General features: G+C 38.6%; 1 protein-coding gene across 6 annotated transcripts in view; it reads right to left on the bottom strand.

The window, feature by feature from the left end:
- RBMS1 (RNA binding motif single stranded interacting protein 1) overlaps positions 1 to 16,579 on the bottom strand; it is a 150,458-nt gene that overhangs the window by 25,638 nt on the left and 108,241 nt on the right. For all 6 annotated transcript variants that reach the window (XM_072875241.1, XM_072875242.1, XM_072875240.1 and 3 more), the window contains exons 4-5: positions 13,300 to 13,391; positions 1,049 to 1,206 (exon numbers count right to left, since the gene is read on the bottom strand). In XM_072875241.1, the coding sequence (XP_072731342.1) occupies positions 1,049 to 1,206; positions 13,300 to 13,391 (250 nt within the window). The remainder of the gene's footprint in view (positions 1 to 1,048; positions 1,207 to 13,299; positions 13,392 to 16,579) is intronic.

Raw genomic sequence — 16,579 nt, forward strand, 5'->3', positions numbered from 1 at the left:
AAAATTTTGGCTTCATCAGGAGATATAATTTGTTCAGTTCTTTTCTGTGCACTAATTTTAGATTCTGCTATTTGTTCAAATACAGAGCTATTGCAATATTGGCTGAACATCTGAATTACTGGAATTTAACTCTTGACAGAGATTTTACAACATATTTTGAGATTCAACAATTCTTTGCTCAAAGCATGCCCCTATTTTTGATGATAGAAATCTCTAATCTAAAGCCTCCAAATTTTGATTGCCATACTAGGTTTAAAGCAGGACTTAATGAGAGACAGAAAAATATGAGAAAGGCACAGAAAAGGCTTTGATGAAGAGACCCCAGAACAAATCACTGAATTAACTAGAGGAAAAGTAGACTCACATGGAGAGAATATTTGGGAGGTATCTACTACCTTATGGAAAATATTTGTTCTTGTTGATTTGGGAGAGATATTTGACCAAGCTGTCAAGTATTTTAAGGTGAGATTTACTGTAAGTGAATAAAAATATTTTCTTTCCCAGATGACAACATGTTAATTAGCCAGAAAATTCAAAGGGTTGACGTTCAAAGGGCAATGATGAGTCGGTTTTCTCAGAGCAACTAATGAAGAAAAAGAAAGGAAAAAAAAAAAAAAAGGGGGGGGGGGGGGGCCCCGGGGAGGAGGGGTTCTTCCTTGCGGTCTCCTGTCTCAAAAGCCTCAAAAGCCAGAAATGTCACAGAAGGTTCTGTGAAGCATTGTGTAACTCTTGCTTACTGGTTCAGGGATCGAGGAGAAAAAAGAAGTACAGAGAAGAGGAGGAAGCAGTGGAGAGTGAACTCGTATTCTAGATAGTTGTCCAATAAGAGCAATAGATTGAGATTTAGCCATCTAAGTGAGATGAGAGACAGCCATATTTGCTTTACCAAAGGAAGAATTAACAAAACCCTGCTGGTATCTCCATCTAGATGTCCCTTTTCTTCAAAAGCTTGATCATTTTCAACAATTTCTGCCTTTTCCTCCTATTCCTGCCTTTTTAATTAGAAAAAGGAAAAAAGCTGCCAGCATGGCTAACGCCACTGAAGTACCTTGCAAAGCCAACACCACGGCTTGTCCCACTCGAGTCCCGCAGTATCCTCGTAGAGATAACCTGCCCAAACGGTTTAAGCATGTTGTCAAGCTCCTGCTCATCCATTGAAAGCGGCAAATTGGAAATGTATAAGTTAGTCGGATCTTGTTCTTGTTGCTGAAAGAGAATTAAAAACAATTGTTATTGCCACTAGAAAGACATTTTGAATATAAAATATAACAACCATTACATATAACTACTGGTACAGATTTTTACTTCTCAGGCCCCTTTCTAAAGGCTGCTCTTCCCTAGCATTAGTGACCTCCATCTTCTGTCACTGTATACAGCATTCCTGAGAAAAGCCCTCCTCCTCCTCTTACTGCTGACAACGACATTTTTAAGTGAAGATAAAGGTGAATAATTGACCAGTTTATAGCCCGTATTACAACTTCATGTTTCAGATTTTTCTGAAAGAAAAAAAAAAAGGCAAAAACAAGATAAAGGAAAGAAATTAGCAGACAAGGAAATACAAGACTGGTGGAAAGAGCTAAAAAAAGCCAGATGTAAATTAAAAAGATTGGAATGACAATTTGAAAATAATATGGGGAAAAGAGGAGACAATGCATTTAAGAGTGTGTACATTGCCAAAATATTACCAGAATAGGCTGATACACACAGAAGTGAGTGGGATACTGTCTTCTTCTCCCACACATGCATGTTTTTGAGTTTTCATCAAACTTTTACATTACGCATTCAGACAACACAAAAGTCTTCCAAAAACTTTCTCTAGAAACAGACAAAATGACAGAGGAGGGCAGCCAGGAGATGAGCAATTAGGAGGAGACAAATGTAGTCACGTCTTTGTCATTCCCCTAACCTTGGGCTATCTACTTTGTGTGATCTATGTATGTACCACAAAATTCCATCTCAATCAAAGAAACATTTTTGTTGAAATTGATCGTTTCCAGTGTTTGTCTACAGATTCTCCAGTTGTGGTTAGGGAGCATCTCTTGCATCCCTCTCATACTGCTAATTGCTGGCCATGCTCCGTGATGAAATACATTCTTAATCTACACAGATCTATATGACTTGGCCCTTACAGCTGTTCAAAACCTTGATGTCATCATTGTGCCTCCCTGTATAGATCTAAAGTCTCTGCAGAATGCATTGTATTCAGTAGAACTGTTTTGGCATTAGGAATGATATGATCTGAAACAAATACAATTTTGTTGGCATAGTCCTCACCGCATTTTCATTTTGTACAGGAGGGCTAACTGACTTACAGGGAAGCTTGAATCAAACCAGAAAACAAAAAAACAAAACCACAACACTTTCCTACTGGAATTAAAGCGTTTATTAAAGTGATTATACCTGTACGGGTGGTGATACCTTCTTATGCAGATTAGACATCAATTTGTCCTTAAGCTGCCCTTATAGTAATAACATCTCAGTACCTTTGGTAGCATATTGCATAATTTAGTAATTTGCTATCCTGGATATCACCTCTCAGTTGGGGTTGGTTTTCCCTAGGACAAAAAAGAAAAGGAGTGGGGGCTGAGGGGGAGGTTGTGCCTTTTAGGCACAGAAATGAATTCTCATGTTCCAAAAACGAATGAAACTTAAAAATGGAGAAGTAAAATCTATGCTTATGGACCTTCACTGTTTGCGTTTTCACCCCACGTCTCACATTAATTTAGAAAAGGCTTTCAAGTTTTCTCTAAAGGTTTTTGAGAAACTTCAGCATCAAAGGACCTATAAAAGGGAAATGTGTTCCCATTACATCCTCCTGATCTGCATGCCTATGCCACTGATATGATTGGGATTTCAGTGTGGCTAGGAATTACACATACCTTACGAAACACAAACTTTTCCAAGTGCCCAAGTGTTATCCTAGCCAGTCCCTTTACAGTCCATTACAAACGGCATTGGACGACCATGTGTGTTTTTCCTTGTGTTACCTAGTGGAAATATCCCCCCCCCGCCCCCCCCCCAATAATACTGCATCTATACAGTACACATAGAAGTTCATGATTTAAATTACCTTAGAATATCTGACTTCTCTTTCACATTAGAAAAATCAGCAGAAAGAGAAGAAAAGAAAATGAGAGGCACTGAGAGGCCAGAGCTGACATTAATATTCATTGCTGGGCAGCGTTCAACCATGAGGGAAAACCTATGTTACAGTAGTTACATCTTTGACATGCAGTTCAAATTTCCTCAGGTAGGATGTGAGATGAAGACAGCTTTCACGTTTTTAGAATTAGTTTGTTACTTAGATTGTACTAGCCAATTTTGTTTTGCACCTTGAGATATGTAGGCTTACTTCCTTCTTTAATGAACACTATTAGCAAAAGCTTTATAGGAGGTTATAGCCACGGGCATTACAAAATTGCATTTGTAGCTATAGCATAATTTCCTGAAACTCCGAATAACATTTGAAAGGAAAAATTTGGGATTTTTTACTTTTTATTATAAGCTGTAAAATGTATTGCATACAAATATCCTAAACCTTCCCTAAATAACCTAAAACAGTATACAAGGTGGAAAATCAGGCCCTTTGCATATTTTTATCTAATTTGCTAATGTTTTTATTCTATAATAACAGAAAGTCTTAATTATATTATAAAAATGTTCTCATTAAAAAGCCTAACAGTATTTGGAAAGATAAAAAAGGCCCTATTTTGTTCACACTAATAAAAATGTAATTTACATGCAAAAGAGAAATGCTTACATTCAGAAACACCTAATAGAGAAAGAAATTCAGTCAACTGCAGAATGTCAGAGCAATCTGTTTTATTCGAGTAACTGGGGAGATCCCATTCCCCTTCTCTCGGGCTCCTATTCCAGCCTAGGGGATTACCACACTTTTGCATTATACAGGCAGTGTATTCAGGGTGAGAGATCATGAGCTTTCCTTGCCAAAAGGGACGCAAAGACCTACTGCGACTCACTGTATGTAACACACAAAGATCTTCCTCCATGCACGCTGTGAAGCTTGATTCTTGTACCTATCCACCTAGCAGGGAAAACTTCATGCCATAAAATCATGTAACAACGTTGTTAGAGAAGGGAATGCTCAACTTTGAAAGAGCATTAGCGACTTTACCACTAACCCACATTGCAAATCCCTTAGGAACGGAGAAAAAAAAAGTGCATCTGAGGAAACTGTTCTAAGGAAATTGCTTTCTCTGAACAGAAAACATTTTGTGATGGAAAAATTTGACTTGCAGCCCATGAAACGATCCGTATTTTGTATTAGTAACTAGATTGGGTTTTGGTCAGGTGAGTGCCGTATGGGTGACTGGAAAGGGCTTCCTCCTGCTTTCCTAACCCTTTCTCTATGTCAGTCTGTTACAGCCTGTATACTCCCAGAGATTCAGTTATTTCTGCTTTTGATCCTTTGATGGGACATACTGACCACAGGGGGAAAAGGGGAGTTTGAAGATACTTCTACGCATGTCCATAGCTAGAACTGGTAAAGATGGCAGACATGGGAGAGGAAGAGCAAAAAAGCGGCCAACGGATGAGGATGTCACACTGAAATCCTGGAATACAAGACGAAATTTCGTTCACCTGTAATTCTCCCAGAACAAAATAGTTGAAATGCTAACAAACAAATATTCCACAGCGCACCAAGGTTGTATCTGCACTGCATGTGCAAACCCACAGCCGCCCTGGGGAGCAGCAGCAGTTCAGCTATAAGGACAGATCATAGAATCATAGAATATCTCAAGTTGGAAGAGACCCATAAGGATCATCGAGTCCAACTAGGTCAGGATAGATTAATTTAATCCACTTCTTCACTTTGCAGGAAAAAAAAAAAAAAAGACTGCCATTGGTTCTCAAAAGAGCTCATTTACAATACTAAGATAATACTGTTGAGGTAGACCTAAAGCACAACTGAACTCTTTCTAGAGTGTATTTGAAATTTTATACGGTTTGGCAGCAGAAAAATTATACCTATTAATGTGCAAAACACCTCCTCTCCTCCTGTTAATTACTTATGTCACCGTGCAGCTTCTGTCATGTCTACAAGACTACTAAACCTTAAAACAGCTATCTGGGTACGTCTGGGGAGATCATAAGCAACAAGTCATTTCCTTCCTCTTAGAACACGCTGGATTTCCAAGCTGACTTCCAAATGGCAACCACAACTAGGACTCCCCATCTATCTTATCCTGTCTTACACAAAAGGCACCATACAAACAGATGTTCGCTTTTATACAAGGTTTTGGCATGGAAAATGGTTAAACAGTTAAAAATTCAGGAACTTAGGAGAGAGACAAACTTTTTAACTCATCCCTCTGCCTCTCTGGCAAACAGCGGTTGAATACATTAAGTTCTGTGACTTTCTTCCTTACCAAAACGTGTCTCACCACAGTTTAATTCACATGGTTATTACAGTTCTGTTTCAGAAGAGGAAAATAATTCCTTTGATATCTAAGTTTCTATTTTTTATTCTGGAATTCAGCAAAAAAGTGAAACTGGCAAAAATATCTGCAAACGTAACAACTCAGCTCAAACCTTGCCTATACACTGTAATCGTTCTAAGTGCTTTCAAAGGTAGGGTTTTTTCCTGTGCTTAAAATCCATGAAATCATATAAGCTGCTTTCACCTTAGAAATCTTAAATCTCTTTAAATTATTTGTACCATTTTATGGGAATGACCAAAAAGAATTACTAAAGTCAGTGGAAAGCTTCCTACTCTAGGGTAGCAAGCTAACATTAAAATATAAACCACTGAACCATTGAGTTTTTTTTTTTTAAATTCTACACGATTTAGGAAAACTGCTTAATTTGAGAGTCTTCATATCTCATGCAGGGTCTCCTCAGTCAACAGAACCTGCAGCAGGTTCTGAAACACACTGAAAGTGCTCAATATTTGCAGATTATGGGCAATGTCAGGGAATTCGTGGGCTACTGTAAGTATCCTTATTACCGAGGAAACTAGGAAGTCTTATTTTTAGCAATTCACGTCAGCAAGTTTCTAGCAGTCTTTTCTCACCAAACACCTTTCGCCACGTCTCCAGAACTTCTCTAGCAGAACATAGTAATACAAAGATGCAGAACAGTGCTCTTGCAGATTAATGCACTTCTTATTCCTAAAAAGCACTTACAGCACTACCTTAATAAGGTGACTACAAGATACAGTATTTCTCATAAAAGGGATAGGAATAATCAACTGCTAATGCTCATTTCTGTAGAAAAGTGGCGATCAGGAATCCTACATAATGCAAAATGCTCTACCATCATCTGAAAGAAATTAACAAAAACCTCCCTATGCGTGTGGAACAGTTCCTAAATTGCAAGCAAGAAACTTGGCAAAATGATAAGACATCTGTTTTCTCTTGCTGTGTGTAAGGTCAGAGCGAACAGATAGCCATTCAGGAACATGTGACTAGGCGCTGCTCACAGCATGGAAGATCCTCTGGCTGATAGGGAAGGGATAAATGCTTGTCTGCCTTCGTATAGCAACTACTTTAAAATTTACAGTTGGCCTGTGTCTCACTGAAATATGTCTGTTTTAGCCACAGTTTTAATACTGTCTGACCACAGACTGTTAACAAGACAATTCAGTGGAAAAATCACTACCATAATCTTCACTTGTTCTCCAGAATTGCACAAACACTATATATGATTAATAAGCTAAACATTTTAATTAATTTTCACAGGCACATCTGTATTACAAAGAGGAGTAAGAACTCTGTGAAAATTAATTTTTACCTACAATAAGCACTGTGTTCAAGTTTGCAATCAGACTATCACTGCAATCATATGTTCCCTTTTTATTCCTTGGCATTCTTACTTTCCCTTTGCTAGAAGGGCACCAAGGTGCTCCCTGGGAGTTCTGCGTATTGCTCACGGATGCCACCATTTTCAATAGAAAGCTGAAGAAGCCCACCACAGTTCATAACAGGGCACTGGACCCTTGCCTGAACAAGCCGCAGCACTGCTTAGCAACTGAGATAAGACTTTTGTGGGTTGAAGCTGTGTACTTCAGGGGAAGTGGTTGTTAACCGTCTTATTTAATGCAAACACAATTCCTGAAATGATGGTCATTTAGCCCCCAGGTAAGCAAAATTCGGCTTACCTTCAATTGATTTTATAATTACTTTTAAGAACTTTTACAAATAAAACGAGGAAAATCAATTATATTTACTTAAAATAGTCTCTTACAGTAGGATTTAATACTATTGCCCACAGAAAGCACTACAAACTAGGTAAAAAGAAAACTTTTCTTACAAGACAGTTGTTAAAACCCGCTGTAGACATCTGCTTGAGTTAGCTCCTGTTTGCCCGTCATCTGTTCTTTGGCATTCAGAAGCCCAGATGCAGAATAAGAAAAATTGCAAAATGCCTACCTTCTCTAGTTAGATTAAGTGCACTAGCTACCATGGTAACCTAAACTTATTTTCTTACTTTGCTCTGTAGGAATGAAAACTGATCTAACTCTCCAGAAGGTTGCCACAGTGAAGACAAGTACAAAAAGCAATACATTATTAAAAGTCATAAAAGTTAGCTGTTTCTCATTTTTGCTAACTCAAAACCATGTTCTTCCTCAACAACATAAAGGAAGACTGCCTTTAACACATTATGTTGGATAGCTGTGGAAAAGCCTTGATTTCTGTTACAGAGATGAGCACAAGTGGCTAAACAGCCTTTCCCTCCCAAGAACCCCATACCTGCTGTGCAGTTCACGCTTTTATATAGCGTGACAGTTCATCTTTTCCAAATATGCTTGGAAAAAGAGTCACCTAAAGTAAGTTTAGAATATTAAAAACAAATGCTCCTGCATCAAAATTAATTGGAAAGAAAGATAAAGCTACCAGCACATGAGGAGTGCTTCACAGTTCTGCCTTTGTAACTATTAGTAAAAAATACAAGGATTACAAATTCATGTCATCTCTGGGTTCTGGAGGATCAACGTGAACTCAGACAATGGGCTAATATTTATCTCAAACTAAAAACCACCCCCACTTAATAAGTGTCAGAGAGTTTGGCCTGTTGCTTTGAGGGCCAATAGACCACTCCAGAAAATGGAAATTGTATCTTAAGAATGGTGGAAGAGTCGGCGTATGATGGTACAACATGCTTTGCATTGTTATCACAGACATCCTTCTGACACAATTTGAATAAGAAACAATTCTGAAGATGGCCCTAATTTTTTGCACAAGCTTAAAATACCTGAAAATATTTAGTGATTTGTTAATGTGAGAGTTAATATAAGCAGGAGCATACTTAATTCTGTCAGTGGAAGTGAATATCTTGAGGAGGAAATGATAACATTATGAATCTGAAGCCCCAAGTCCTAAAAACGTGCAACTGTGCGGAAATCTTTGAATGGTTAAACAATGAGTCTTCCCCCCAAAACACACATTAGTACATGGAACAGCATTCCTTGGCTCAAATTAACGAGTTTCATTGACCACAGAAATCTTCCATGTCCATGGACTACTTTCATGGGTTCCATTATAAGTGGCATACGTTTACTAAAGGTAAGTTTGTGCTTCCGTAGAAAAAAAAAAAATTAGGAAAACACAAACTGGAAAAGAATGAATATCACTTAAGTTATACATGATCTTGACAATCTTATAGCAAAGTTATACATACAGAAGAACTAAAAATCTCACTAATAGAGACAGAGAATAGAGGAGACATGAAGGAAGGCAAGGTCTTCAACAACATAAAGTCTGGAGGATCAGGCTCATTGAGTCTATAGCAGTTGTGTTGGACTTGGATGGTTAAATCATTTTAAAGGGAGGACGCTAATTTTAAGGACAGGGCTGAAATACAATTCTGAGAACACTGGAACGTATGTTAATCCTTCTTGTAATGCTCAAAGTACATTACAAGCTCTTTGCAAAAAGTGGTAACTCCACATGTAGGACAGTTTTAGTAGATATGAGCCTTTCACTATATTATCTCAGGAATCTGTTAACCTACCATGAGCTAGACAATATGGCTATAGAAATGTCACTGCCCCGCCAGGAAGTAAGTTGTTTAGCACTTGATGAACGCTGAGCTGCCACAGCCAGGCTGGTATTCTAGCTGGCTTATGTATCTCTACATTGCTGTCAGTGCAATACAGATAGTCTCTAGCTGACTTTATCTGGGCTGCAAACACAATCATTCTCAGCCTGGCTTAAGTTTGCTAGATAGAAAGATGAGAAGAACTTTTAACCATTCTTATTCAGTAGTTCTTTTTCACCTTTTATATCTACACATTGGTTTACATCCAGAAGAATAAGAATTAAATTCAACTTTCCACTTGAAAGTGCCACTTCTCCAATCATCTGAAACACAGTTACTTCAGTAACTACAGCTGAACTTAGTTGAATACCATTTGATGAGACAGAATTTTGTTTGACACTGACTCAAATGCCTTATCTTAAGTTCAATGTCAAAAACCTATGAGGATTTAGGTAACTCATACCTTCATAGCATTTAGACCTCACCATCTCCAAAACATCCCTTACAGATTCTCAGTTTTTTTAGATCTCCATTCAAAATGCCAATATACAGTAGATTTTCTGCGTGCATCTATCTTCCTATACAAAGACATTTGCTATCTGCTCTGAACAGTGTAGAAACCTACAGTTATCTCACTGATTCTACCTGTGGGGTGGGGGGAAGAGGAGAGAGACATTTCTCAGAAAATTCACTCTGACGGCAACCATAACAACTTTTCTAACAAAGAAAATGCGCAGAGCTTTTCAATACTACTACTGATCTTACCTAAGAATGCGCAGCTCTTCAAAATCAGAGCTTTTGAACTTATTATTATTGGTTTATTATTGAAGCACTCCTCTAGGAGCGAGGACAAGAAACTAATTACATTAAAGAAATTTCAAGAAATTAAAATGAATGAAAATAAAAATTAGACACTCAGCCACTCACTAACTAGCTTAGAAATAACAATACTCTTGCAAGACATGTATCTGCCCTTTCTGTACCTTATCTCTAGAGTAAGAGATAAGCTATTGGTTTTGTACTAGGTCCTGAAACAAGCTGGCTACCACTATAGCTAACATCATCTCCTGATCCCTTTCCACAGCCACTTGTACACACTGAAAAAGACGACTGACGAGAGCGAACGCTGGCAATACTCAGTGTGAAGAGAGGAGAGGGGCAATAGCCCATTAACTCCGCTTTAAATTTCCATCCAAAAGCTACTCCCAACCCCCGGCAACACAATCTCATCTCATGTAAGCTCTTCACAGCATTATCTGACCAACAGGAATCGTTGGAGGCGTTTCCGTTTCAGCGGTGACTGGAAAATACTGTTAACCAGCACAGAGCAAATCACCAAACCCCTCCCGAGCTGCTTCGTCTTAGTCAAGCGTTCCCAATTCAGATCTCGGAAAGAGCAGAATAACTGAAGACATAATGTTTCTTGAGCCATGCTCTGACACTGGCTTCCTTTGCTGACACTACCATTGTGACGTCTCCTAAGGCATGGCCACTTCTCCACAAACAGGGACCCCCCCGAACAGATTTGGCAGGATGTGGCCCGAAGCCGCGTCTCGGGCCCCAGGCCCTCTCGCTCTGCTCAACAATAGCCGAAACACAGGGGACGAGACTATATGTTTCTGGAGTCAGGTCAACTTGGAAGCAGACTGCTGAGTACATCATGATCTTACCCCATGGATAGGAACAGCTCACAAAGTCAAATATTTGAAGCTATCTCTACAAAACAAACAACAAAGGTTTTAATACGTATAATCTGAACCACTTCTACTAAACTAGGATTTGTAGATGATCTTGCTGACGTGAGTAATTTTTAACTCACCGACATACAGCCACAGCAGGACACCACAAAAAGGGTTTTACGGCAGCCAGAGTCAGAACAAGGCTTCAGCAATAACATTTTCCTTCCCTTTCAGCTGCCGTGGGTCAGGGACTACCTCCGTATCTGGGAGGAGGGCGAGAATACTGAGGAGCCGTGCTGCTGGCTGACACCCTGGGCACAGCGTAATAACAACGCCTGCCCACGGACAAATCCTGCCAACAGGATTTGGCACAGGACAAATCCTGCCAACTTCTCTTTGGAACTGAAACAGTCAGCGGTCAGTGAGGAAATCCATCGGCCAGACAGCGAGAAACTGCCCTCCAAATCTTTCTCTGTGACATTCAGGCTAAAGCCTGAACAGTTTCACCGCAAGAGGACCACTTCACGGCACAGGTGGTAACTTGCAAAAGGATAAAATATTAAATACACAAACACAAGTGAATTTTTATAGTGTCTTGCACTTGAAGAGTCCAATTTGCTAATCTTGCCAAAACAACTGTAAGTGACTGGCAATTCCCAGTTTGGAGCATCCAAGTGGAGACAGGATTTTTCAGACAAAAGGAGAGTGGCACTGCCCAGGAAAAAAAAAAAAATCCAATGGCTCAAAATAGACAAAAATCAAAGCACTCAAACTCTTGGTCACTTGTGACTGACTGTTGTGGTACTGTTCGTTGGGTTGGTTTTGGGGTTGGTTTTTTTAATAATGCAAATACTCTTTCCATGTTAAGAAGCAGAACAACAAGTTTCACTGGAATGCAAACTTTATAGTTACAGATTTCCCACAGGTCACCAGGCTTGACACAGTGTCAGAAAAATCAATCAAAACTGTCAGGTATTATGGTGCACATTTTTTCATTAATGCTAACAGAAAGAAATATTAGTAATATTGCAACTAACTGTCAGAGGAAATGAGTCAGAAAAATACACTATGGGAAAAAGGTAAGAAACTATTCATTAGATCACTACATTATTAGAGCTTCTCCATCTACTCAAGATGACAATTAAATCAGACATCAAAATTCATTAGGAAAATGAATTTACACGACTTCACATTCTCTTTTCTCCCCTCCTACCTAGATATCATATCCATAAGATGGCAGACAGAGGCTTTGAAAAATCTGGTGTATATTTTAAAGTTTTAAATTTTAAAAAACTAAAGATTAATTAAAAGGTCTTTATTAAGCATACATAAAACCTTATAAAAAGGAAATAAAAAAAGAAAACACAAACCAAAAACCCAAGTGTTTTCCAGTAAGCATGTATGTTTGTGTCATGGCTGTAATGAAACATACATTAAGTATGAAACATATGGTTTCCATTTTGTTGCCCTGGAATCCATCCAGAGACATTTTATGTTGTTAGCTTAACTGTTCTCCTCAGCTGAGAAGCTGTGGAAAATATCTCATCTGAAAAAAATCTGTACCTAATGGATAACTATAAAAGATTTGCTAGATCTGTGGCAGACTACTTTATTAAAAAAAGTCTTTGAGATTACTATTTAATTACTGGATTATTTTTTTTAATTAGAATATAACTTTCAAACTCAAAAACATTTGCTGTAAGAGATACCACAAATTATATGAACAGATTATGTTGGTAATAGTTTCTTTATTTAATAAATTTGTGTTTATGGCACTCTGTTGGAACCAGGCCATCTGACCTAACAAGAAGGCATGACAAAATCATTACTAATGTATCATCTCCCTGATTTTATAGAGTTGAGAAACTTATCTTATGCCGAAAGAGCACTGCTCTGAAGATCACTTTTGGCTAATAACCTGATTCAGAGACAAGGATCAGTTAAAAATGAGAGAAAAAGAAAATAATATTTCTTTATTTTCAATAATGCTTGGGTTTGCCGTGATGCAGAAACAGGTTGTCAAAGAGTTGGCTAAGAATTTCAAGACATCTATCATGAATGCCCAGATTTAAATTCTACTTACATTAACAGAAAATATACTAGAAAGGCTGAAGACAAAGTCACAAGGTTAAATTTTGCCATGCTGTGCTTAAAAATTCATCTCCAAATTACGACGCTGCTAACCTCAGTAACAACAAGCAGGCAATATATAAAACCTTTCATACCTTTGTGCTGTAAACTATTTCAGCTATTGACTTGTTCCAGGAATTAACATATTGTATTTAAACTGTTAAGCCTGCTGTAGTTCTTACATTCATTGCTAATCTTTCTTCTGATGAAGCCAATGGAAAAATAGTATCATGAATAAATTGATAAATCCAACCAGATGAGTTTGGAGACTTTACTATACTATGTTTCTTTATTTCATTAGTTGAGATGATTTGGGATAGGGCAGTTGAAAGCCCCCATTTTGTTACCTTAAAATATCATGTGGCTTGAGGACTACGCTCTCTGTAAAGGGCCTGCAACTTGAAAATTCACATTGCCAATGCTCTGGTAACGTACAAGTTTGTTCATCTTAACAACCCATTGCAACAATTAGCCAGTTATTTTAACTCACCTTTGCCATCTGTGCTTGGACTCCACTAGCCTTTAAAGCAGAAACTGCCTTCTGAGCAGCTGCTGGGCTGTCAAAGTCAACAAAACCGTAACCTGAAATATAAAACATATTTCATTAACAAAACAGCAACCAGCTTGTAATCAAACAGTTCATATGCTACTAGCATGGTTATTTAATACAATTTTCTTGTTGGTGAAGAGGGCCAGTTTGAACTCCAAAGTTCTTCATGTAGTCCCCAAAAACCCCAATCTACCAAAGTCCTTCAACCCTGAACTGGTGGGGACCTACCCTAGTGGAACAAATCAATTTCCATGCCCACTCATTATCAGGATTTTGTCCAAATTGCTAACAAGTAATATGGTGGTTTGCTTTGTGTTATCTGGTATGTATCTTCTAAGGGCAAAATCTTATTTCAGAGAGATCACCGAGTAAAGCATAATCTGTTAATTTTTCTGAACTAAATTCTTAGTCCAGTTTAAACAAGGGACCAATAAGCCTCTAAGTTACACGTTATTTAGTGAAAAACTGGGAGAAGAATTTAGTTTAAAAGACGCATATCTACTGCATCTCTACTCGGCACTAGTGAGGCCACACCTCAAATACTGTGTTCAGTTTGGGCCCCTCTCTACAAGAGAGACATTGAGGTGTTGGAGCGTGTCCAGAGAAGGGCAACGAAGCTGGTGAAGGGTCTAGAGCAGAAGTCTGATGAGGAGTGGCTGAGGGAACTGGGGTTGTTTAGCCTGGAGAAAAGGAGGCTGAGGGGAGACCTTATCGCTCTCTACAACTCCCTGAAAGGAGGTTGTAGAGAGGTGGGGGTCGGTCTCTTCTCCCAGGTAACAAGTGATAGGACGAGAGGAAATGGCCTCAAGTTGCGCCAGGGGAGGTTTAGACTGGATATTAGGAAATTTTCCTTCACTGACAGGGTTGTCAAGCATTGGAACAGGCTGCCCAGGGTTGAGTCCCCATCCCCGGAGGTATTTAAAAGACGTTTGGATGAGGTGCTTAGGAACATGGTGTAGTGGTGGTCTTGGTAGTGTTAGGTTTATGGTTGGACCTGATGATCTTAAAGGTCTTTTCCAACCTATACGATTCTGTGATTCTGCATCATAATCCAATTTTTGGTGAATTAGTTACTTCATTGTATATACATAAAAGACAGTTAAATTTAAAAAGTGAGTGAAAACTCAGCTTCAGTGAAATTCAAGTGAGTTTTTCCCATTGTTGTTACTGAAACCAGAATGTAAAAAATTGTCCTGAAAGCATTTTCTATGCCATATAATGCAATCTTCAAGTGTTAAGTAAACCCAAAGTTAATTGCAACAATTTTCATATATTTGCAGTAACTTCTTTTCTTATTCTGAACAACAGTGTACAGCTAATGGATTCCAGGACATCTGAACAGCAATGTACCTTGGCCTTTACAGACACTGGCTGGGATTACAGACACTTGACCTTACAGGCTGGGATTTTTAAAGCAACCTGGGAGTCAGATGCTCAAGTCTCACCAAAACGCAGTCAGAGTTTGGAAGCTACTTCCCCTAGATGTTATTGCAAACCTCATTCTGCATTTTTCAACCCCCTTCCTTCCCACCAGTGAACAGCCTCAAATATTAAAGAAATCCCTCTCCAGTGTCTAAGTTGGTTTAAAAGAAAACAAACAAAAAACCCCAACAATTAAAAAAAGCTCTAGAGGAGTAGAAAATTGAGTTATTTCTGCAGAAGGTAATAGTATTCTCTTACAGTATGTCTATACTGAGGACAAAAAGGTTGTGTAAAGATATAACTGATCCAGCTTTAAGGTCCTTATCTCAGGAAAAAAACTCGAGCAGCCTTGTACATCAGTGCAAGCTTATTTAACCTGCCAAGAAGCTGAAGAAAGCAGCATATTGTTCTGTGTAACATGTGGTGTTGTGGACTGTTAAATCTTGACATGAAACAGAGTGAAGTAGCTCATATCAAGTTTTGTGCTGCCAAGGCAAAACTAGCTTTCCATACCCTCATCTAGCTTTTCATACCCATGACAGCCCAGGTTTTCAACACCACCACACTGCAGGGTGCAATACAGACAAAGTTACATGCTGATACCAAGCATGCCATCAAAGCCGGCTTTGCCATCTTCTAGATGATACGTAAACTCAATTACTTGTTGCTCCAGTTAGTTTAAATCCCATGGTGTGTTTTTCTGGCAAGAGCCAGAGATGCTGTCAATCTTTTGGTTAAATTCCAGTTAGATATCTGCATTCTGCCTACTTATGCTCCTACTGCAATTTCAATGACATGCAGTGAGCTTCCCTGCAGCCTTAACTTGCTGTATATTGTTACAACAGACTGTTAGTTACCACTTTTCACCAGCGAGATTTTCTATATTGGAAAAGTCAGCTTAAATCTCTTAAAACGTTAATGTGAGAATTTCTGTATCACTGACAGAGCTACTGAAGTCTTCAGGAACTGGGGGAATGGACAAAATAAATCAGTTAAGTGCTGTCACAGGTATTAATGAATTAAAATAATTGAAAAGGGCATCTACTCTTTCCTAGTCACAATATACACAGATGACATCTGCATACAAACTGGGGAAAAAAAATTCTAGAAATTTGTGTTTCTGAATTGTTAGCACCCCTTTAATTGCTTAAGATGTGGAGCTAAGAAGCTATGCCCCTGCGCTGCTTCCAAGTTCTACACAAAAACTGCGTCTCGATTAACGATGAACTCTCCTCTCCTGCCTCTGCCTATCAGCTTTACGCTCATTCATGAGCTTTATGCTTATTAACATTGCTAAATCAGCTGACTTAATTCTTCACTTCACTTAGAAATTATCCTCTTAATTGTAAAAAAGCAAGTCGGAAATCTGATATTTCAGTGTCTGCTACCACACCTTCTCTCACCACGCTGGGATATGATATCACTGTAATTGCAATGAGTGATGAAAAACAGTGAACTGATGTATCCGGCTTATCTAAAGGACTTCTAATATTTTTTTTCCAGCTGCAATTATTTTGGTGAAAATGAACCCTCTCTTTGCTCCCAATACATTCAATTGCATATAACAAAACACAATTAGAGGATTGGAACATGTAATTAAGTGCTGCTTTAAACTACTCTAATCAATGGAGCTGATTTCCACAATATATAATTTTTTCAGATACTTAGTACAGTTGAATGGTCTTCTGTAAGCTTCCCTAGTTTCTCCAGGCAAAAGGGGAAAAGCTGCTTTTAACTCCATTTTTGTTTTTAAAATAGAGGCGAACTGCCAGCCAGCACTGTGCATGTCAGCTTCACT

This window comes from Ciconia boyciana, chromosome 10 (genome assembly GCF_034638445.1).
Source record: "Ciconia boyciana chromosome 10, ASM3463844v1, whole genome shotgun sequence".
NCBI classification, from domain to species: domain Eukaryota; kingdom Metazoa; phylum Chordata; class Aves; order Ciconiiformes; family Ciconiidae; genus Ciconia; species Ciconia boyciana.